Source organism: Rhipicephalus sanguineus, chromosome 3, assembly GCF_013339695.2.
Source record: "Rhipicephalus sanguineus isolate Rsan-2018 chromosome 3, BIME_Rsan_1.4, whole genome shotgun sequence".
Taxonomy (NCBI): Eukaryota; Metazoa; Arthropoda; class Arachnida; order Ixodida; family Ixodidae; genus Rhipicephalus; species Rhipicephalus sanguineus.
The window spans coordinates 217,301,779-217,326,669 of NC_051178.1; the positions used below are offsets into that span (position 1 = coordinate 217,301,779).

Here is a 24,891-nt window from a genome sequence, read left to right on the forward strand (position 1 = left end):
CATTCTGTGTGCAAACCTTGCGCAAGAATTCGAAGTAGAGCTGGTTGTTGGCCTAGTATGTTATGCATACTTGGAAGTAGAAGGACAAGAACAAACATCCAGCAGGCACTTAGTAATACAGAAAGAGAGAGAGGGTAAGGATAAAAGAGGCAAGGAAACGCATGACAGCACCGTGTCCGCATTCAAATATTTTAGTAAAGTGTCCGCAACTGCAGCGTTCGCTACACACTACAGTACAGCGTACACTAAAAAGTGCTCGTCCACAACACATTTAGTCGGCCATTTCGCAATACTGGCTGAAAAGACAAGCACAACACACAGTCACACATGTTATGAGACAGTTTATGGATATGAGAGATTACGGCTGTGTTTCTCTAATCTGAAGTAGCGTGGTCTTGAGGGTCAGATCCGCCGAGCGCAGCGCAGCACGTACGCAGTACTGCTCTCTCTTGAGATGGAAAGAAAGCACTTTATTTGCAGCCCTCAGAGAGTGTGGGTGACCCCTCTGCTTCCCCCTTTGACGTTGGCTGGAGCTTCCTGCGGCGGCCTGGTAACCATTCGGGAAGCTGCCTTAAACAAGCTCATAGGCTGATGAGGTCAACAGCTTAGAACAGATGGGAGGGATTTGTCACTCCGTGCTGGGAGCGGGGGAAGATTCCGGGGGAGTGGAAGAGAGCAAACTTGGTGGAAAGGACTAGAGAACCTTAGGCGAACATCGTTAGGTAACAAGAAAACACCGCAGGGATCTCCCATATGATCTTTAAGGAGGGAAGCGGGGCTAAATGGCAACTTTTGAACTGCTGCACTAATTCTGATGAAAGTTTCAGGGATTGCTCATCTTCTTAATGTTAGGACATATTTCAATGTTCAGCACCCTAGTGTGAATACAAAAAGATCTATAGCTGTCATAACGATCAATCATGTATGCTAACTTAGGAAAATATCATTTCAAAAATAATAAAAATGTGCAAGTTATTCATAATTTTCAGTCTTCTAGAAGGTTTGTAGTGCAGGATAAGGCCAGTCACATATTTATTATGAAATTTTGTAAAAATTCTATCGCTCTAAGCGAAAATTAGTTTTTTTCTTGTCACTGCATATCAGACTAGTGAATTCTTTGTGTGCTAGAAACTACTTAGGCATTAGAAAAGTACCTTATCTTGTTCCTGACAAAGTCTCAGTCAAGAAACAACCTTGTAAGCAGCTTTTGGCGAGGAAGTTAAGAAATTATGGTTATTCTAAGAGGCTCGTTCCCCCAAAAATTGCAAACTGAGACAAATGAGTTTAAATATTTCACAACCTGCTATTTATTTCGATGGTCAAAAAAAGAAAACAAACTTATCAAAGTGACTTCCTGCATAAATAAGGCCCTTCCTCATCTATATGACACTGTTCTTTGAGAATTTCATGCAATTGTCTTCAATTTTTCACATTTTTCGAGCTGTGAATGTTCCTCAAACATGTGTTGGCTACAAAACGGACCACGTGCTGATCACAATGAACTCCCAGGAAAACAAACATATAAGCCAAGTGGCACACAAACACAGCAGCAGTAACTCAGAATTGGCATGAAATCAGTGGCGGATGGTCATGTGATACTTTTCCGCCAATTTCAGCAACTCTGCTGTCGGCGCGCGGCTCAAAATTTGCCTTTTTAATTTATTTGTTTGTCCTCTGATGTACTCTTGGAAGAAGTTTTTCCGTGACAAAAAAGCGTGAAAAACAAACAATCTAACATGGGCATTCACTTCACGTTCAGCTTCTTGCCTGCTTTGAAGCCGCGTCTTGAAATGGGCGTTTCAGAGATGATCTCCCCAGCATATTCGCGCGACCCTCTCATAAGAAGAATTTTTTAAGTTCTTTTCTGCTCAATAAAAGTTCTTGACTGACTGACTGACTTTTCTGCTGTAGGGATGACAACCAAACATGGCGAGCACGTTCTTTAATGAACCATCCATCCGAAACAACTCAAATTCAAAAACGCATATTTTTTTTTGAAAATCGGGTTTTTAGCCCTGCATCCTTCCTTAAAGGGGCACTGACATGAAATTTCAAGCTCGAGATGTGTCCTTCATTTGATTGTTCGGTATGCATAAGTATTTTTGACCAAGTTTGAATGGCGTCTGTCACCTGGAAGTTATTCTATTTCGAGGGCAAAGATTGTACAAAAGCTCAAAGGGCTTTCATCATCCTGCGACATCGACACTACTGTGACGTGTTCGGTGTGGCGCATACCATCCTGAGTGACGATGCACTAGCAGCAATGATGTCGACAATTCGAGTGTTTTTATCGTGGCGCCGACGCCTGGAAACGCTCTCACTCATGCCTGATCTTCGTCGGGCCGCTTTGAATGATTTCATGAAATTGCAAGACGCAAACCACCAAGAAAAGACAGGCAAAAGGAAATAGCATGATTCGACGTGTGTTCGTCAGTCAGTATGTCGGGGAATTGTGTTGTTGAAAGCGCTGAAAATGCGGAATGAGTGTGTCGTGTCATTACACGTGAGGTACACGCCGACACGACGACAAGCTATCAAAGTGGAGTAGTGTAATAGATAAATATCATCGCTAACAAGTAACATGCAGGTAGCGTTAATAGTAGGGGTGTGCGAATATTCGAAATTTCGAATATTTTTCGAATAGTGTTTGCTATTCGATTCGATTCGCACTGAAGTTTTACTATTCGAACTATTCGAACTTCCCAAAAACAAATACAGTCAACGTCCGATCAAAAGTGAACCCTTCAGATTTTTAATATGCTTCACCTCATTACACTCTCGTATTGCGGCAAAGCTGCCTTTTAAGCTCCATTACGGTCGAACTTTGTCAAGAGACAATCAACGTCCGAATGGAAGTGGTCCCTAGATTTTCATTATGCTTCACCTCATCACACCCCGGTATTGCGTCAAAGCTGCCTTTCAAGCTCCGTTACGGCCGAACTTTGCCAAGAGACAGTCAACGTCCGATTGGAAGTGGTCCCTAGATTTTCGATATCCTTCACCTCATCACATCCCGGTATTGCGGCAAAGCTGCCTTTCACGCTCTGCTACGGTCGCAAATGTACTAACTCAAGAAACGCTGGTTCCAACATGGAGATGAAAGATGTGGCAGAGGTGGGGGCTGTTTTGGACCTGAAATTTGGGCAGGAAGTCCGAAAAATCGGAAGCCGAAGCTTTTTAGCATCCAAAATTTCAGATGTTCTTATATATCGACGTCTACGAGGCAGATTTGGAATTCCGGAATTGAAGGGAGCATACCCTTATCCGCCACATCAGTTAGGCTTCCAGAGAAGTTGAAAGAGGAGGAGAGGCTGAGGAAATGGCATCTTCGCCTATCACGTGTAAAGTGTTGTCGGCAACACTTTGGTCGCACCAAATCACGTACATAAATAGAATTCGACCTCTACATTGTCTCATTCTTGATAAGACAACTATGAAACACCACCCTGCCAGTGCTTCAACAACCTAGTGAAAAGAAACACTTTCGTGTTGCTATCTCATAAGAATATGCTTAGCAATCCTCTCCAACTTTTTTTTCTGCAATTTCGCTTCGAAGTATTCGAAAAATATTCTAGAAATATTCGAGAAATATTCGAAAAATATTCGATTCGATTCGCACTCCCACCTCAATATTCGAATTCACTTCGCACCCAAAATTTTGCTATTCGCACAGCTCTAGTTAATAGTGAATTTTAGTTCGTCCGTAGACTTCGTTGCACTAGCGTAATGCTGGGTTACTGCAGCTGTCACCGTAAGAGGCCGGATAGGTGGGGCCATCTGGCGGTGCAAAGAAGAACCTTGCAAGCACAGAATTCTTATTGTAGAAACCTAACGTATTCTATTTTTCCGCTGGTGTGCATTCTCTATACCGATATTCCATAGACCCCTTTGCGTATACTGGAATGCCGTGCACGCTAGAATTCTCTAATATAGCTAATTGAGATACACCAGCGAGCATGGCCCAAGCATGCGTCCCCAGGCACCTCCTCATTGCTGCTTGGAACGGCGTCCATTTTTGAATCGCTGTTTTGCAAAGCGTCGAAGCAAAAATGATTCGCGACATCGCGAATCGTGGCGATTCAAAGTTGACGCGGTGATTCTGGCAAAAGAAAGGAACCCTCGCTGGCGGCTCCTCCTCGAATCCTGGCACATTCAGTAGACAACAGGAAACACCAACCGCTCTACGGGGACATTGCCCTCCCTCTCCTGCCAGGGCTTGTGAAGAGTCACGGCAAGCCATGCATGCATCCTCTATCAATCCTCCTTCCCCCTCCCCAAGACTCTGCGCTTTGCTCCTGATAGGACTGCAGAAATAAGCATCTTTTCCTCCACAGAACCACAAACAGCAACAACAACTATATTTAAGCGCCGCACATGCGGCACATCTAGGGCCTTCTCACCCTTGACGAAGAAGCCGGTCAGGCTTCGAAACATCGCGGGTTTTTCTTAAAATCAATTTTTGGCTGGAGTTTCCTCATTTCTCCACAGTTCGTTGTAGGCCGGCGCCGACTTGTCGAAGGTGGACCTGTTCCACCGACTAAATGGTGATGGTGGGGAAGACCGGGAATAAGTAGAAATACCTGCACCTGGCCGGTCCTCACGTGGGACGAGCGTTGCATGAGGGGCAGGACCTCTGGCAAAACATGGTCAACCACTTTCTATCATGTACCCATAAAAGTTCGAATCAAGAACCTTTCAAGCCCACCGATCGTTGGAACAGAGCGAAAATCAGTATCAGTAGTTACGTGCTTCCTTTACTTGCATCATGAGCATAGATTCTCCGCCTTTGAAAAAGCGAAAAATACGTCAATGCACGTTCTGGAAAGAGTGGAGATCTCAACCCGAGTACGAGAGCTGGCTCCTGCCCGTGGACGACGATGCCACAGCCGCAAGGTGCACCATATGTGCAAGCACGTTTACGGTTAAATTTGATGGCGTCAGCGCTGTGAAGCATCATTCATCAATGCAGAAACATAAACAGAAAAGCCTCGCCTTGAAACAGTCGGGTACAGTCAAAAAGTTCTTTGTTCCAGCCATTTCTAGCGCAGAAGATCACGTGACTGCTGCGGAACTGGGCACCATATTCCATGAAATCACGCACAACTACAGTTACCTGTCAATGGACTGCGGCAGCAAGTTGGCACCGAAAGTCTTCTCAGATTCAGACGTTGCTTCCAGAATGTGACTCAGAAGAACAAAGATGGAACACCGCGTGAAAGATGTACTGGCGCCTTACGCAGTGGAGTGCATAGTCGAAAAACTTCGTCCAGCAGGCCGCAACCTTCCGTTCGCTCTCTCCACTGACGCTTCCAACAAGGGAAACAGAAAACTTTTCCCCATTGCAGTGCGTTTCTACGATGTGAGTGGTGCCAGAATAACTGATGCTCTCGTCGACTTTTGTGAGCAGGCGGACGAGACTTCCGGCAGCATCTGCGAACTTTTGGCAACAAGTTTGGAGAAGGTAGGCCTTTCTTTGGAGCGAGCTGTAGCGTATAGCGCAGATAATGCTTCTGTGAATTATGGGAAACATAACTCAGTTTTCCAGAGGATGCAGAAAGATCAGCCGACGTTGTTGAAGGCCAATTGCAATTGCCATGTTGTGCATAACACTGTCAAGCACGCAGTCAAGTCTTTAAAGTTTGATGTCGAAACTCTTGTACTAAAGGTATTCAAATAAATTTTTTCTAGCTTGAAATGTGTAGAGGAATTGAAAACGTTCTTTGAATTTTGTGATCAGGAATATAGCAAAGTATTGTGTCATATTTCGGTCCGCTGGTTAAGCTTGTTTACAGCCTTAGACAGATTAATTAAGAACTGGACACCCATCAGGTCATACATTCTGAGTCAAGGAGAGGAGGAGTACGAAAAAATAATCTGGAGATTTATAGGCAACCAAGCCGATGGACTTTCAGAGAGTGTCCGGAGTGCTCCATGCACTCGTTCCTCTCAATGTTCCATTCAGCAATCCTCACCCTCGAAAAGAGTCACCTTGAGCCGACAGAACTTTACGCTGTAATGACTAAGCTCAGGAAACAGCTGATTAATCGAAGGGATGATATGTTCTTCGGTGCCAAGGCTAATCTGGGACTTGAAATCCTTCCTGGTGGAGAAGTTGCAAAGCTGGACCTTGTGAATGTCTATGACAGGGCCCTTGCGTACCTCAAAAAGTGGTTTGACTTCGAGAACTCCCTGTTTAAGATGCTCGCCGAATTGGATTTGCGCAAAGGTGCAACCACTATATTGGTGGTAATAAATGCGGGCAACCTTTTTGGCATTGACTCTCAAGAGGAAGGGGACGAACTCTACTCAGAGCTTTGTCTTTTGAAGGATGCTCTGCCTGGACTTCTAAAATGTGACGAGAAATCAAGCTCGATGTGGCTGAAGTTCTTAAAAGAGGTAAAGTGCCCCCTCTTGCAGAACCTAATGGAGCATGTCTACTCGATTCCCTGCAGCAATGCGTTCGTGGAACGCGTCTTCAGCGTTATGGGAAACTTGTGGACGGATGAAAAAAACCAGCTAAGCATCCCAATGGTTAAAGCGGAACTTTGTGTGCGGTATAATGTGGTGTACAGCTGTGAAGAATTTATAAAGATGGCGAGAGAAAACAAGAAGCTCATCCGAGCCGCTAAGTCGAATTCTAAGTACATATTCGAGTTCCGCGAATAGGAGAAGGCAAGCACATAGGATTTGTTTTTATGCGTTGTGAGTGTACTGCACATTATTGCGCGTGTAGGTATACATGCATTGTATACTTTTTAAAGGAGCACTGAACAGCTCAGAAAAGATGACGAAAACATCGAAATTCTACTCGGAAGACACCGCTATTCCGATAAACAGACTTCATTACGCACATTTTTGAACAGTTGGCCGTATTTTTGTTTGTGTGCGGTGGCTGTATGCCAGCGCGAGCCACGATGTCACTTGTCACCGCGGCAGATGAAGAAAGGTGCACGTGTTCGTGTCCGTTACCTCCCTTTCTCTACCTCTCCTTTATATCCCACTCTCCCTCTTCCACAAAGACGCTGAGATGTTACCCCTTCTTTAGGGGCTTTATCCCACCTGGAAACATTGTTCGCTGCAGGTGCCGCTCGTAGTGGTTTTAGGAACCGTAGTGGCGGCTGAGCGGGTTGAGAGACACGGGCGACAAAATGGCATTGTTGGCACGCCAGTTCCAGGCACGGCCGTTCGAGGAAGTTCAAGGCACGCTAGTTCAAGGCGTGGCGGTTTGTGAAAAACACATTAAATTCATCATTTTCTGCAAGTTTCTGTCTGAAATGAAGGTTATGTCTACGGATTTCAGCACCCAATTTTTTAGTTTGGCTGAAAACCTCGGCGGCAAATATTTTGTTCAGCATACATAATCCCTTTAACGCTCGTTTGACTTTGAGTGCAAACATTATAAGACTCATGGTATTTGTGCGCTTGCCACCAGAGACTAATTGATTCGCTCAGTGCTGTGTTTGTATGTACGTGGACATATTATGTTGACGTTGAAGGTGGGTACAATAAATGTCATCCCATGTCTAAGATTTAACATGGAGTTTGTTTGTTTTCCATGCAACCTCAACTTCGTGACCCCCCGCTGACGGGTTGGTTTTTTTTTTCAGGGAAAGGTGGCAACCCTAGTGCCAGGCAAGGGAGGCTTCCCCCCTGCTCGCCAAGCACCGTGGGACAGTGGGAGACGGGAGAGTCGTGACCAGGCATGTGGACAGCAGAACTAGGCGAAAACCCGCGCAATGGCAATGGGTAAGCCTCAATCTCACAAAGGGAAGAAGTGCATAACACCACCATAAATGGTAGTCGGAGCAGGTAAGCATGATAACAAGACTAAGGAGCTGCCACCTGACAGTCTCGTCGCCCTCCCCACTCAGTCGTGTGATCGTCAGCCAAACTTTAACAGAATTATCATTCTGGGTCGTCATAAGGACAAGATTACCCTCCTCATTGTAGAAGCTGAGCCTATCAATGCTCTTGGTGATATCTGCGTTAGCTAGCCATTCATATCAGTGTCAACTAAAGATGGAGTTTTCCTCCGTATGCGTGGCTATCGCGTGTTATGATGCTGTTTTATAGGTGACTCCCTCGCGCATGTCTCTTGTTACCACCACGTAATCTGTGTTCACTGTTGTTGCGTTTGTGGTGTATATAGGGTGGTCGGGTCTAAAGATTGTTGCTCCTAGTAGTGCTGCGTGTGTGTGTGTCTTCTTCGTGCCTTTGCTTGTCCTTGTGTCGAATTTGCACTGCAACCATTTGCTTCTGATGATTTGCCCACAAGCCCACTTTGCCACTACACGCCCACTTTGCCACTCTCGGTGTCTCCAGTGCTTGAAACTGCTTCAAAAAATGAGTGTATGCGGTCATCATGTTGGGTGAGGAATCACATTAACAGACGTGGCAGAAGCGTAGAATCGCACCAGGCATCACACCATGTGAATAACAGAAAGCTGAGCTAGTGGGCAGGTTTAACACGAACACTCTGTCAATTGCGCAATGACTTTAAAGCTGCCTATATACAACATTAGAAAGAATTCAGCCTTCATTCGTCATCATCATCCACAGCCACAGCATCAACAAAGCGTGAAGCTACGCAAATGCGGGTACTATTGCCTTACAGGTGTGTAGTGAGCATACGCAAAATGGTAAATTATGGCATAGTGGGTGCCTCACAATGCTTGCAGTAGGTGTGAAACATGTAGGTGTGAAACAGTGTGAAACATGCAGTAGGTGTGAAACATGAAACTTGCAGTAGGTGTGTTTACAACGACCAATGTTATGTACACAGACACTGCACGGTTGAGGTGTCCACCGAGAAGCGAAGCATGACAAGTGAATGAATGAGCAGGTGATGCGAACGGGGCCTGAAATGCTATTGTGTTCCACTCTTGAATGCTACGCTTAAGTGCCTGCATTTTCTTCTTCTTTTTGCTTGGGCTACACTGAAAAACATTGAGCACATCTCACATTATAAGTATCCATATGTGTGGTTTGTATGTATGCATTCATACATAATTTATGAGCTGCATGCATGCTAGTCCCATAAAAAGCTATCTGGTAAAAATGTTTTGTCCATGGCAGTTGAGACGTTTATTAAGCACATTTTCAACATGCACCAATATCATTAAAATATTGTAAGAACACTTACCTTGTCAGCCCGAGGCTGGATTCTAGTCTGCAATGCAAGCAGTCAAGCATTACGGTATTTCATAAATAAACAGACCCTGAACACCTCTCAAAGGCAGAACACTTGGGGATATATGCAGCATTGCCCACTAAATCCTTTGGACCAATGTGGAGAATTGCCATGCACTGGTAGTAATAGCTCTCCACAAAGCTCCATATGCTAAAAGTGTTGGTCATATATAAGTTTAGGTTCAAATAGCTGCTCTAAAAAATGTCTTCACAACAGGGCCTGTGGTATTTTACCTGAAGACACAAGAACTTTTCAAGGGCTGTCAAATCTGAAAGATAAGCTGCAATAGCAATAGAGAAAATGGCCACATGTGACAGGAGGCAAGCCAGAAAAGAAGTCCACCTAAACCAATATGGGCCAAATATGAGAAAGCACTGAAATGCCACAATGATGTACATACCAGTAAAAAGACAATGCTGTGCATAGTGCAAATAAGAAGACGCTGCTTCAAGCTGTGCAGAAGACAGGCCTCGAAGCACACATTTTATACAAACAAGCATTAAAGGACTCCCGACACCAAAATACTTAAGCTTGAGATGTTCTGCTCACATAGGCACGTTTGAACAGGTTTTAGAAGGAAACATAGCATTAAAGGTGGCGCATTACATGCCAAACATCCTGGACATTGTGCTCGACCCTCTTAAATTCTGTTCTAAAAAATTGTGGGCAACCATTTCAGTGCACTACTTGACCTCCAACAGTATTTTTGCGATGAAACTTTTTTTTCTGTCCTTATGGGCGATTTGAATATTGCCAAGCTGGGCGAAGCGCAGGTTGCTGAAAGATTTCTTAAAAATACACTGCTAAACATAAAGCCTCAAATTCTGCTGGTTGCTAGAAAAGCAACAGCGGTTTTTTATTCGCACCCATTAGCGTCCGTTAGCTCGACTCGCAAAATGCTCTGTAGTAAAGCAACACGGCAATTCTGCACACACTTTGGCAATTATTTCAAAACTTTATGGAGCCTATAAGCACAGTATAACTGCATCACACAGCTGTATGGTTGCCAGTAAACGTGTCAAGAAAGTTTGGAGCTCGATGACCGAGTAGGTGCAAACGTAGAAAAATGTGTCATGTTCCCGCACATGCAGACGGGTGATGTGGACCAAGGAAAAATAGATGCTTGCACTAATTTGGAAGGGTAGTCAGAGGAAATCCTGTATCTTATGCTTGACTCTTCGGCAGAGGTGAACTTTGTTCCGGGGATTGCATGCAGCATTCGTGGGTCGGCCACATCCCTTGGAGGCGCGTAACCTAAGCTACACTGCTTCTTCGTCATGCCTCACATGAAGAGCCTGTACAACAGAAACTGAACGGCATTGCCTTAAATTTACGGCGCTGAAGGCATGGCATCCAACGTGGATGACAACAGAGAGCATGTGGGGATAACTCTTTGACTGCGTACATTTTAGGTAGGCTTGAAATGGAGGCAAGACAATGACAGTATTGCTTATCTGACGGTGGCCAACGTGAACAAGTTCCAGTGGGTGTGCCCGTGTTTATACACCTGCGAAGGTAAGCATCAATAATTTTCATTTGTTTGTTTACGAATTAATAGGAAAGTCTCATGCCTCCTTTTTCAAGGGATGCACTTGTTCCTTTTATGACTATTTCGAACTGTCAAGCAAAATAATGCTGTTTTCGATTATGTTTCTGATGCAAAAACAAGTGCACCTCCCAAAAAAGAAGGCACGAGACATAACTTTCTGGTCAATTTGTACATGAACAAATGAAAGCAGTTTAAAATTACTGATGCTTACCTGCACAGGTAAAAGCTAATGCAATGGTGTTAATGAGGACTTCTCATTTGGAGCAATTTTTGGAGCAGCAAAATTTCCATCTTGGAGCACTTTGGAGCAGGTAATTTTGCATCTGGAGCACTCTGGAGCAGCTAACTTCACATCAGTATACTGGAGAAGCAAGTTGCATTTACATTCAAGCACCTGAATAATCTTATGAAGAGATGGAAATATTTTGATTTGTAGCAAATCCCACAGAGAAAATCATCTCAGAAGCACCACACATTTCACTCGATAATTAAGAAATAAGGGCGTCATGCAGTTGAGTGTTCAGAATAAACCTCTTCAGCGATTATTTTCGACACTAGCTAACCAACAGAATACTGCATCAATAAAATTGTACTTATGAAATAACACTCTAAATATATTTATGGTTATCAGTAGAGGCCATATTTTTAGGCGTTAAGAAAGCTCGTTTTAGGTGCCAAAATGAGGTAGGCAAAACAACGCTTGATGCATCCACCATCGTAAACATAGGCACAATAAACTTTCACATAAATGCAAATAATTTCAAATGAAGATGTACGCGACCTCCATCTACGACAGGAAAACAAAAATGTTATTGCTTAAGATGGCACAAAGGCGCCAACAGCTGAACATAGCTGTGAAATTGTGCTTTGTGTTCTGCAGACTGTGTGTTCCGAGGCCGTGTTCTGCAGGGTGAGTCAAGTGTCCACTGTCGAATCAACACACTTCTGCGCGTCATGACTGAGAAGGGCGGAGCAGGAGCAGACAATCAGGTTGCTAAACGACCGGAGGGATTCGGGATTCCTCCTATTGGCCAAGTCGAATCGCGTAGAACCAATTTCTCCCCTGGCAGTGAACAATGGGCGTAGCCAGGCAGAGGGGTTCAACCCCTCCCGCTCCCCAAAACTTTTCAGTTTTGCATTTGTTTATTACACACCCACACATACAAATGCATGCAGAAACATACATACATAAAGTATGGCTGAACCCCCCCCTCCCCTGAAAAAATTTCCTGGCTATGCCACTGCAGTGAACACTTTAAAAAGTAAATTACAAACAAAACAAAAGCTGCGTGCACATCACATTTTTCTTTCTTTTTTTTTGCTGCTCTTCACTCTCCTTTCCGTGGTTTCGCATTTGCCAACCGCTCGCGCCATGTCAGTGCGGCGGTGAATGCTCAGTGGCGTGTCCCACTTCCCTGCTGCTAGTCGTCGTTTCTGGGAGTTGGTTGAACTAGAAGACTAGCTTGAACCCCATAGTTCCCAACAGTCGATGTTACGCGGTAACACGAATAACCGTCTCAAACAGCATGTGGGAGCCAACCTTGAGGCTAAATAGCGTTCCTATAAGCGCCAATTTTGAAAATAGCCATTTATAAGCATTTGTACGCATTTAGGTACGAATGCCAAAAATAGGCATTTATAGGCACTATAAAAACACTAAACAGCCCTCCTTAACCTCCAATTCATGCTCATATATCAAAATGGCGCGATACGAGCGCAAGGAACAAAATAGGCATTTGCCTAAAATCCGGTCTCTATTTATCCGCAGACGTGGTAGACAAACGCTTCGATGTACAACAGTGCCTCAATGCTAGAGTCACACTGTCCCTAATGCATTCTCCTAAGACGACTCCAAGGCAATGGCCAGGCACTTTTTCCTCTCGATCGATTCTATTGCTGGATGCAACTTGACGTCACTCAGCTAGCCTCAGACACTCCCTTCCCTCTCTCTGAGGCCTCTCTGTGCTGCAGCAAGAGCATGCCCACAGTGCTTCCAGGCTCTTGTTTGTACATGTGCCAGGTTGCCTGAACAATAGATATCTGCTTCAAGTCGAGCTTCTGAGAGGGTGTCCGAAAGTGCGTTCAACGGGGAACTACATCATTTAACAAACTTCGTTGTCCTTTTACAGCAAAGCTGTGTATGGCTAGGACGTTCCATTTGTATGCCGAAAACCAGAGACGTGCATATTACTTGTAAATCAATTCTATCTTGTAGTGTAATTTTGTAATATAAGCGATTACATTTCAAATCTGAAATGTTAGGGGTAATTCAATTACATTTTCTTGTAATTGATTATTGGTAATCAATTACTTTCTTTTTCCAAAATCAAGCTGTAACCAGTCTTTACGGCAGTTCTCATCCCGAAAAATATGTGACCACTCTGTAGGAACCTCCCCCTCCTGCGTCTGTCCTGTCGGTCCCTACAGAGACTATTTTTTCACCTTTTCCTTGGCCTTACTGGCGACGCCTTACCCTAGCGCCAGCGAGAGCGAAGCACGGCACTTCAGAGGACATGGACACTAGCACTGAAGGACTGTGCAACTGCTAGCTGGTGCGCAAAATGTTCGTACGTTCTAATACCGCCCTTCCCTGCAGTGTATGCACTGAGAGAGTGCTCAGTGTAGCAGCTGACCTCTTAGAGAGCAAATGTGAAAGAAACAGCAACGACAACCTTGAAAAACAACTCCTGTTGAAAGTTACCGCGTAACAATATATCACAGAAGACACAGTAAGCCTCTCAGCCTTCACACAAGCCTCCTCGAGCCTTACTCTACCATGCAAGCCTCGGCAGTTCGTTCCAGTTTGAGTAAACTTGTGTTATTGTGTTACGGCAATACAATTTTGAACGAAAGTAAGGTAAAAGCAATCGACTACATGTCTGTAATTGCTCAGTTACTCTTCTGGTGCTGTAATTCATCACAGCAATTGATGAAATTTTAAAGCAAGTAATTGCAACTGGTTACTTATTTTCTGTAACATGTACAAGTTTACCGAAAACCCTCTAGGGAGCAGTGAAAAAAACTCGCAGGGCCCTTTATGACAATACGGTATTCGCTGGAACTAGCTGGTTCACAGCTAACCCTGGTTTGAGCAGTGGAACTTAAAATGAGGGGCAAAAAGAAGACAGACAAGGACGTTGCTGTCTGTCTTCTTTTTGACCCTCATATTAAGTTTCGCTGCTCAGACCAGTCTCGTATGCATTTGCCTAAGACGGCCCGAAGGCGAAAGCCATCTTCTTTTTCGTTCTCTTCTCACTCAATGTACTGATCCTCCCCCACCCTCCTCCAAAAGCTTTCTGCACCTGACGTGGTTTTGCACTGCCACCACGATCAAAAGCATTGATGCAACCTTTCTGCACCTCACCAGGTTTTGCACTGCCTCCGTGATCGGCGCACCGATCACTGAGGCAGTGCAACTTGTGACATCATCTTGACGTCATGGTGTATGACGTTATCATGAGATGATTTTTTGCATCACTCATCTTGACGCCGATGGTCAATTTTTGTGTTTGACGATGCATCTAAGGCTTTCATATCAATATTGCACGTTGAGCGTTAACAACCTGGCCTTACATACCAAACTGGCCTCCACCATGCCACCTTTGTCCCGTGTGCTAAACAGCTTCGCCGATCGTCCCCCTGACAGAGTGGAATGGCTTCTCAATATTTTTTAGATGCGCTGCTCGAAGGGTGCAGTCGCTGGTGCACATGCTATCTTGAGGCGTTAGGAGATGGCTCTAAACTTGCTGTGCTCTCAATGCTTACTTTGCGTTTAGAAAACTAACAGCACGAAAATCGCTTCAGTCCTTGGAGTGGCCATATTCCCTTAAATCAGCGTGTTGTTGAGTCACGCGAGATCGAATCCAAAAGAGTTAGCTGCTAGCCTTACTTCGTATAACAATACAATTTGCTGGTATCGCATTCATAGTGTCGCCCTTAAGCAAAACAGTGACCCTTTTTTTTTAACCATCAGCTAGTGACCTTGGCAAGCGAGGGGCGGACATGTAACATGGCGTAGCCACTTCGTGCCATATATCTACTGGTGTAGCCACTATTGGCGTAGCCACCACATATCTATTGGCATAGCCACCACATGGTGTAGCCACTACTGTTACGTATATCTATTGCTACCGTTCTCCGATTTCATTCCGTGATGTCCAGAAAGAGAAGTGACAAAAATTTTGCCGGCACGCATGTAATTATTACTGAACACTGCTTTAATTACGTGCCGTGCGATACTTGAAATGAGCTATTAGCAGCATTTCTTGAACAGATGAGGTTTGCCTAAGATCGCCACCACACTTTCTCTTTACCGATAGGCCTAGACGTCACGAGCCTCTGCAAGATGCCGTCGATCCAGTTTCAACAACAGAAGCTGCATCGGCACCGTGCATGGTATTGTGGCTTACTCAGGACACATGCGTGAGCGCTGTTTATTCAGCAGAATAATTCTTGGTCCATGGTTGTGAATTAAACATCCCCAAGATCAAGCTGCACTGTTTTGACATGCTGGCAGTGCAATTGCAGTGATAGACACCTTTAAAACAGAGAGCGTGGCATAGTTTGGTGCAATATCCATCGATATTATCAAGATGACGCAGTAAATGAAATTTGCGCACTTTGGTGCAGTTGGCACGTCACCGATCTCGGGGGCGTGTGCTTTGAAGATAGATTGTGAGGGCGCAGGTAGGCACAGCAAACATAGTTTAATTACACACAGGAAAACTAGACGAAAACTCAACACTCAAACACTCAACTAACAGTGAAAACCTTATAAACACTAAAAACAAATCTCCAAAAGTAAACTAACAATAGAATAATCAGTTCTCGCTATGCCTAACCACAGTCACTAAATGCCGTCTGGCCACTTTCACCTTGCAGTCGGGTCATAGCCAAAGTGCAACGTTCTTATGGTACATTCGACTGGGCGCTGCCACGCTCTGACTCATATTGCTACGACACCTGGGAAGCTCAAGATCGGAAACGGAGAAAACTTGTCTGAGCCGAACGTACAGCCTCTCGCTGGAGCAACCAGAAACCGAAAGCGGAAGTACGTAATTCGAGACGTAAAAGCAGGTCTCCCGTGTCAGTCGGTAATTCCTGTGGAACTAAAGTGGAAAGAAACATTACATTTTGTGGTATTTATTTCATTCCATTGCTTACCTCCTTCTTGGTATATGTCGGGACTGCGCTTCCAACATAATGACTTTATAGGTATTCTTTTCGGGAAACACTGAACTGCTTTAGACTGATAAAGTGTACTCTGACAACTCGAATGTCATTCATCTTACCATTATGAGTTTATTAATTGAGGAGAAAATCAAGGCCAAAGTTCAATTTTTAAGTTTCGCCCTGAAAACTCAGCGCGTGACGTCACGAATTTGAAACCGTATTTGTCGTATTTCGGGGACTTTCGCTCAACGAAATTTCCTCAAACTTGGTATGTTAAGTCCATGGCCCCCTCACAGGTCAGTGTACTTCATTTTTACTGATTAGGAACGACGTAGGCCCTAGTAGATACTGTCAGGATCTATGACGTCACGGTGTCTGCTGTGCAAATTTCAAGGTGGCGTCGCCACCCGCATTTTCTTTTTGTGCGTTGTATCACTTGCCAATAGCCTTGTCGCAGCGAGCGTCGTGATTTTGGAATTATAAAAGAGTAATTTACTGATGATAGAAAAATTGTTTTTCTCTTCAGTGCCATTTTAAGTTAGTTCCACATACGTTGTGCATACATATACATTTCATATTTTATTAAAAAAGACGCTTTTCTTTATGTGGGGCAATCGATTTGGGGAAGCTTTATGAGGGACAAGTAATGAACTTTTTTTGCTTCTTGCATATGGGGCTACTTGATTTATCTGAATCAGGTGAGCTAATAGTAAATAGACCAGGCGCTTATATAGTTAACATATTGCTATTCTGTGCTTTATTTGCATTCGTTATAATTTTATATCCCAAATGTTATTCTATAATTTCAGAAATAAATGTAATATAATAAATTTATACCTCTAACTTGTCATCGCAAGAGCGATCACAGAGCTCCAAAGCAGGGAAACGTAGTTGAAAGTTTCAGCCTTAGGCAAAAGGAGTTAAACAAAAGGAGTGCACGAATGAAGTCTGGTTGCATAGAATTCCTATAAAGACACCTTCTCTTTCCATGGTTCCGTCACGGCTTCCAGTGTTTGTGTGACGCGAGATGGACATGCACAGCCTACTTTTTCTGCCCACATTGCTAACTTCTGAGCTTTCGTCTTGTTCCGCTATATCAGGGGTCTCAAGCTCACCCCAGCTAACGGGCCGCATTCCCTAAAATTTACTCAGAAGGGGGGAGGAGGGAACAGGTTCTCAGCTAACGCTGCCACTTGGAATAACTTTTCCATATCTCATATATGGGTCATTTCTCAAGGGTATTTGGCAGCAGAAATCCAACATATGGATACCTATCTCTAAAATGACTGACGCCGATTCTGAAATGTAGAGTTTTGTTTCACGGTTATGTATCAGGGGTAGCCTCACGAAAAAAAAATGATTTAGCCCAGTCATGCACATAGGTCAGCAGGAAATGCGGACCTCACTCAGACTCATTCATGGAATATATTTTGTCCTTAGGGCTCACTTGTACTTAGACTCACCAAAACTTTCCTCAACCGGACTCACTCGGACTCAGACTCACTCAATTTTTTCTCAACCGGACTCACTCGGGCTCAGACTCACCTAAATATTACTCACTCGGACTCACTCAGACTCCGACTCACGGATCGATTTGAGTCTGAATTAGTTGACTCATGAGTCCGTTAGCGTATAATTAGCTTTTGCGATCAGGATGTCAATGCACTTAAACGCCAATATCTCGCATAATCTGTGCTGTACAATGCGCATTTTGATCTACCTTCACATACGAGCTATCAGTGATTGCAATACAGTAAGGACATTTTTATTGAAAGATATGACTCACACGAGATAAAAACTTGCTTTGAAAAATTTTGCGGGGTGGGGGTGAGGGTCAAGGCACGCCTCTGATCACTAAATATTGAGCTGGCGTGTGAATGCTATAGTGCGTTGAAGTATCTGTGAGCAGAAGTGAGTATCAACGTGAGCCATTATAAGCTATAGTATTAATGCTGAAGTTGAGTAGTTAACTCACGCCTGTGTAGCTTAAGAACGTACTTATAAAGAAACAAAATGGGACGAAGACAGTCATGTGCGGGCCATGGGCCGTAGCAGGAGGTCCGCGGGCCGCGTGTTTGAGACCCCTGTGCTATATAGTACGAGAGCTACATGATACTCCCGCAACACCTGTCACAATGTAATGGCTAACATGCAGTGCCCTCGCGCGGCTCTATTGCCTTGTGTGTTGTGGCGTCACGCCTGAGGACTGAAAGATGGGGACGCGGAAAATAAAGAGTTAGTAGTTTGTTTTGGGCTCTCGTAGCACTATGTCTTATTTTTGCTATCTAGTCCCCGGCTATCTCCCGGCCATCTGCGCATGTATCAACTGGCGACGAAGATAAAAAAGAATGTTCTCGTGAGTTCCTGTCGCTCCACCATCCGTCCAAATGCCAAATTTCGGCAATCTTGAGCCTTTCGAGGGAGGAGGCGATGACTGGCCCTGCTACGTGGACCGGTTGAAGGCATTCTTCACGGCGAATGACATTGCTGAAGACAAGCGAACAGCCGTCTTCATCAGCTGCTGCGGGCAGAAAACGTATGCGTTGCTTCGCAATTTGGTCAAGCCTGACTAGCCAAGTGACAAGACGTTGGACGAGATTCTGTTGGTGCTAGGAAACCACTACTGCCCGAAGCCTTCTGCTGTTGTGCAGCGGTTCCGTTTCAACTCGCGCGTTCGCGCTGAAGGAGAGTCCGTCAGCAACTTCATTGCAGCGCTCAAGAGCCTTTCCGAGCACTGCAACTTCGGCAAAGAGCTTGAAAACATGCTCCGCGACCGCGTCGTGTGTGGCATCAACAACGCAGACGTCCAAACAAGATTGCTGGAAAAAGCGGACCTGACTTTCGAAGACGCAGTGCAGACCGCCCTAGCAGCAATGGAAGCAGCAAAGAAGGATGCAGGGGAGATAGCGCAAGCTCACGCTAGCACCTTCTTTTCCACCCTCCGCGTCTCGGCAGCGCCGGTGGGCGTGTCCTGTTATCGCTGCGGGGATGCACACCTGGCGTCCGCTTGCCGGCATGTGAAGACCGTCTGCAGTTACTGCCACAAACGCGGCCACTTGGCGAAAGTTTGCAATACGAAACGAAAAGACGAGCAATCACAGAGTGACGGGTCTCCCAGGCCGCGTTCGTTCGCGGGTCGAAGTTCACTGTCGGCGAGCAACCGTCATCGCGTAAATACTGTCCAGGATGAAGCCTCCACTACAGCTTCGCCCGCCGAAGTTTTCAACATGTGGTTAGTTGACTACACCAAGGCGCCTCCACCTTTTACCGTCAGTGTTGAAGTTTGCGGCAAGCCGCTACGCATGGAAGTGGACACGGAGGCGAGCGTCTCAGTCATTGCCAAGTCGCGTTTGCTACAGCTTCTACCTTCAATTCCGGTGCAGCCGTCTCAAGTATTTCTGCGAAGCTATTCCGGGGATTTAAAGAAGGTACAAGGCAAAGCTGATGTCCATGTAAAGTTTCATGGCAAGGAGGCTCACCTACCGATTTTTCTGGCCGGAAACGAATCACCCACTCTGCTCGGACGCAACTGGATGCAAGAATTGGGCATCGGCGTCTCCGACGTTGAAGTGAACATTCATGCACTTGCTGATGTGAAACACGTAGTGCAAGATTACACTGAAGTGTTTGAAGAAGGTTTGGGTACGTTCAAGGGTGCGACAGCTTCACTACATGTACCTTCAGATGCTCCACCACGGTTCTTCAAGCCACGCCCACTGCCGTATGCTTTGACAGACGGAGTCACGCAAGAAATTCAGCGATTAATAAGAGATTCCATCATTGTTCCGGTGAAGACAGCTAGGTGGGCTGCCCCAATTGTTCCCGTGACAAAAAGGGATGGGCGCATCAGAATCTGTGGGGACTTTGGAGTCGCGACGGTGGAACGCTACCCTATTCCAAGGATTGAGGACTTGTGGACTGTGCTGGCTGGAGGTGAGAAATTTACAAAGTTGGACTTGCGTGATGCATACCAGCAAGTCGTCCTGGATGAGGCCTCTAGAGAGTACGTCATGATTTCAACGCACATGGGGTTGTTTCAATACACCCGCTTACCTTTTGGGGTCTCATCTGCTCCAGCTATTTTTCAACGCGAGATGGAGAACTTGCTCAGGGGTCTGCCACATGTAGTGGTCTATTTTGACGACATTCTCATAACTGGTGCAAATGATGCCGAGCACTGTCGCAACCTCCGTGCGGTACTAGGCAAACTTCAAGAATCTGGCCTCAAGTTGAAACTCGAGAAGTGCCACTTCTTCATACCCCAAGTTGAGTATCTCGGGCACATTATCAGTAAGGAAGGCCTCTCTCCGAACATGGACAAGGTGTCTGTCATTCTGCACACTCCTGTGCCACAAGATGTCAAGGAACTTCAAAGCTTCTTGGGACTCGTCAACTTCTATCGGCGTTTCTTGCCCAACCTTTCTGCAATTCTCCGTCCGTTGCACTTGCTTCTTGGTGATGGAAAGAAGTGGCAGTGGGGAAAGGACCAGCAAGATGCTTTCACTGCCTGCAAGCATCTGGTGACTTCTGCTCCAGTTCTTGTACATTTCCACCCAGACAGACCTGTATGTCTCAGCTGTGATGCATCACTTTATGGTATAGGCGCAGTTTTGGCGCACAAAGATGCTGATGGCCGAGAACGTCCAATTGCTTTTGCTTCTAGAAGTTTATCAAAAGTAGAGCAAAACTATAGTCAACTTGACAAGGAAGCATTGGCCTTAGTGTTTGGCGTGGATCGGTTCCACCAGTACTTAGGGGCATACTGTTTGAAGCACACACTGACCACAAGCCACTTCTTGGACTTCTGGGTGCCAACAAGCCTGTTCCTGTGCAAGCTTCGCCAAGAGTGGTCAGATGGGCCCTGAAGCTCTCCGCGTACAATTACAAACTTGTCTACAAACCTGGCAAAGAGCTCGGGCATGCCGATGCGCTTAGTAGACTGCCGCTGCCCAGCGATTGCACTGCATTTCCTCGCCCTGCTGAGATCTTCATGCTGGAGGAGGCATATCCACAACTCCTCTCACCAGCTGTTGTAGCACGAGCCACAAGGGACAATCCGGTATTGAGCCATGTTGTCCTATCTGTGTTGAAAGGAGAAAGCCTCCCAGCGGGACCAGAGTGGGAACCCTTCAGTGCCAGAAGTGCAGAACTCAGTCTCCATGAAGGCTGTCTACTATGGGGATCAAGAGTCGTGATTCCGAAAAAATTGCTGGCCCAGGTACTTGGTGTGCTCCATGCCAGCCACCCGGGTATTGAGAAGAGCAAGATGATCGCCAGGAGCCATGTCTGGTGGCCAGGCATTGACAATGACATCGCAAACAGTGTGAAGAGCTGCGCTACATGCCAGGCTCAACATAGAGCTGCCCAGCCAGTGCAGCAGACACCCTGGCCTTTTCCACAGCGACCCTGGTCTAGGCTTCACATTGATTTCGGGGGACCATTTCTAGGGCATACCTTCTTGGTTATAGTGGACACCTTCTCGAAATGGATAGAAGTCTTCCCTGTGTCTTCCACATCAGCAGACGCTACCATTTCCGCCTTGAGAATGGCATTCGCCCAGCACGGCCTCCCTGACATCATAGTTTCGGACAATGGTCCTGCTTTTACCAGTGCACAGTACCTGGACTTCTTGACTCGAAATGGAATACGTCGCATGCTGGTACCGCCGTATCACCCTGCGTCCAACGATGCCGCAGAGCGAGCAGTACAGACTGTCAAAAACAAACTCAAGAAATCTGGGTCGGGCAACTTCCAAACACAACTGTCCCGGTTCTTATTCCACTACAGGACTACACCTCACGAAGTAACGGTTCGGCCACCGTGCGAACTCCTCACAGGGAGAGCCTTCAAGACAACGTTGGATGTCTTGCGACCAAGCCTGCAGATGTCGGTACTTGTAAGGCAACTTAAGCAGAAGTTGTATGCCGACAGAGGATCCCGGCCAGCTCCGTCATTGCAACCAGGAGACAGCGTGTATGCGCGAAACTTTCGACAGGGAGCACCATGGGTGCGGGCCAGTGTTGTCGATGTCACCCCGCCGTCGGCCCGCGTCATTCTCGACGATAGGTTTATATGGCACCGACACGGTGACCACTTGCGTCTTGCCCAGACAGGGCCACCGGGTACATCTGAAACGGATGCGCTTCACCATGCTAGTGCTGCGGCCATACCACAATGGGAACAGCCTCCTCTCCGTGAATCAACTGTTCCGGACATGCCGGAGCAAGAGGCTGTCGAGCCGTCTACAAGTTCGCCTGAGAGGGGCTGTGCCATAAACACTGACATTACTGCAAGCAACAGTGGTGTTCATGTGGGGAGTGACTCTTCCGTGGCTGCGCCTTGCACACCAGTGTTGCGACGCAGCAACAGGTCGAGGAAACCAGTGCGTAGGTACTCCCCGTAGTTATTCTTCTTAAGAGGGGAGGAGTGTCACAATGTAATGGCTAACATGCAGTGCCCTCGCGCGGCTCTATTGCCTTGTGTGTTGTGGCGTCACGCCTGAGGACTGAAAGATGGGGACGCGGAAAATAAAGAGTTAGTTTGTTTTGGGCTCTCATAGCGTTATGTCTTATTTTTGCTATCTAGTCCCCGGCTATTTCCCGGCCATCTGCGCATGTATCAACACTGTTGGAATGCGCAGGAATAGCATAGGTTCATTAAACAAGCCATAGGGCAAGGTATATTCGCTTGACGAAATATCTGGCTTGAAAAAGTCAATTACGAATTCCGCGCCGGCTGATGTCCCTTTACTTCGAACCACATGCGTCCAATGAGTAAGAGTCGAGAAGCTTATTCGCGCCTTTAATACCAAACTGGAACAAACCCCGAAAATAGGTAGAAATCGCTTCGTCTACTTTCTGCCAGTTTTGCCCGCATAATCCAATGAGCACTTTCTACCAGTACAACATACAACATCATTAGGAAGGCATAAACCATTATAGTATGTAAAAAAAGAGCACAGTGCAAACCGTGCATAACATACACTGCTGAAGACTGCAAGACGAAGCGCTCAAAGAGGAGTTTTGTAGATGAAAGTGGCACGACATTCGAGAATGAGAGAAGTGAAGGGATGAGCTGGACAGCTATGTTCATTCTGCAGAGGTCCACAAAGATATTCTAAATTTGCTCGAGTGGTGAAAGTTAAGAACAATTACTGCCAACGCCTTCACAATTTGCAAGGCAGATCTGCACCCCTGCGGCTAGCGCAAGCAGTGCAAGAAACTTTAGCGCGGCAGGATATCTGATGCAATAGCGTATGGTGTGTTTAAAGCCGCAATCTCTTGACAATTTAATTTTTTGCACAATAACATGTGAACAAATAAACTACAAAATATGCCACAAAAATCTTATAGACGGCATATACCAGCAGTGGTGTGATATATGAAAATAATGCTATGACAAATTGTTTTTTTTTTCTTCCTTTTGGCTGCTTATACGTATTTCTAAAAGTACACGGTGTGCATGCTGTTCATTATACTTTTTATATATAGGTTTGTGTATTTACAACAACGTAATAAATTTGGTTTCTTCCTCTATTTCTCTTCCTGTGGCGAGGTGCTACATATCCAGAAGAATGCACGATCGGCTTTGTCGTTAGAACATGCTTCAAACTTCAACAGAGAGTGTAATAAAAACAAAGTGAAGAGGGCGTTCTGTCTCCTCTGTTTTTATTGCGCTCCCTATCAAAACTGAACTTATGTTGCAAATCACTTTCCTTGCTACAATATTATCTGCTACAAAACTTCCTTGATGATCCCCATTGTACTTGCAGAAAAAATAGGTTCAGTATACCACTGCTGAACAAACATTCATTGTACCCAGTATGTCCACTCAACTGTTTCCACCGTGAGCCCCTCTTTACGAGAAATTACCGTAGGTTAAAGTATAATTGTTGACGAAACATGCGCCAACAAAGCGTAGATATTACCACTTAAAAAAACCTTGTTGTCGATTCCACGTTCGGTCAATACCACCTAGATTAGTGGCTCGGACCCCTGTCGGGCCCGATCTGCGGTTGGGCCAGGCCGGGCCAGGTAGGCGAAACTTTTTCTCGGGTTCGGGCCGGGCCCGGGTCTCACTTTGAGTCAACGGGCCGGGTTTGGGCGGGTAAACTTGAATGAGTTCCGGGCCAAGGCTGGGCCCGGGCCGAGAATCACGGCCTGTGCAGTGCTCTAGTTCACACACCTTGCACGCGCTGTTGTCTGCTCGCCGTGCACGTGCAGCTTCACGTGTCGCTTGCTCTGAAGGCTTAGAAAGATAGCAGAGATGGAAAAAGCATTTTCACGGTGTGAATGTCGTCACCACAGGAGGGCGGTTGATCGACCACCTTTGCGGGACCAAGCAGGTCATCAAGGGCGATGCTGTTTGTGCGAGCACTACGTGCGTGCCAATGGTGAACGGCCACATTTCCATGACATGAATAGGGAGGTGACGCGCGAGTTGTGTAATTATGTTACCAGTAAAATGCACCTTCGTTGCAGCGGTCGTGTCTGCTCGGAGCTGTCAGCAAACATCCATCACGCTTACGCGTGCGTTTTCGATTGATAACTTTCGATTGCTTGGATGAAGTTTGTCGTGCGACTTTAAATTGATTATGAGCTCAATGTGAAGAGCATAAATTTACATCTGCCCTGTTGAGTCCCTGGCCACATTGCAATGCGCAGTGTTCAGTTTCATGGGAGTTTCCCTTTTGCCGAGGTTTGTATCGAATCATACAAATCGAATGAATGTCAAATCGCAAGTTTAATGTCACCTTGGATTTTTTTAGAGCTTCCTTTGATAGCATAATGATACACGCAAAGAAAAAAAAACTTCATGCCCACTTCGATCATGCATGTTTCTTGCAGATGCATGTTTCATTTAGGATAATATCGACGCCTGATTACACACCGTGTTCGCCGATTCGAATGTCGCTTTGGTTGTTTCGACAGCATCATACCATACAATACCCACTGGGATTGTGCACGTAGCATAAAAGAGA

General features: G+C 45.7%; 2 protein-coding genes across 2 annotated transcripts in view; both read right to left on the reverse strand.

The window, feature by feature from the left end:
* LOC119388290 (protein SEC13 homolog) overlaps window positions 1–24,891 on the reverse strand; it is a 492,033-nt gene that overhangs the window by 436,460 nt on the left and 30,682 nt on the right.
* Window positions 1–24,891, reverse strand: part of LOC119388291 (disintegrin and metalloproteinase domain-containing protein 11) — a 483,088-nt gene that overhangs the window by 311,220 nt on the left and 146,977 nt on the right. Inside the window, exon 10 of the mRNA XM_049413903.1 lies at window positions 9,143–9,169. Within this exon, the coding sequence (XP_049269860.1) occupies window positions 9,143–9,169 (27 nt within the window). The remainder of the gene's footprint in view (window positions 1–9,142; window positions 9,170–24,891) is intronic.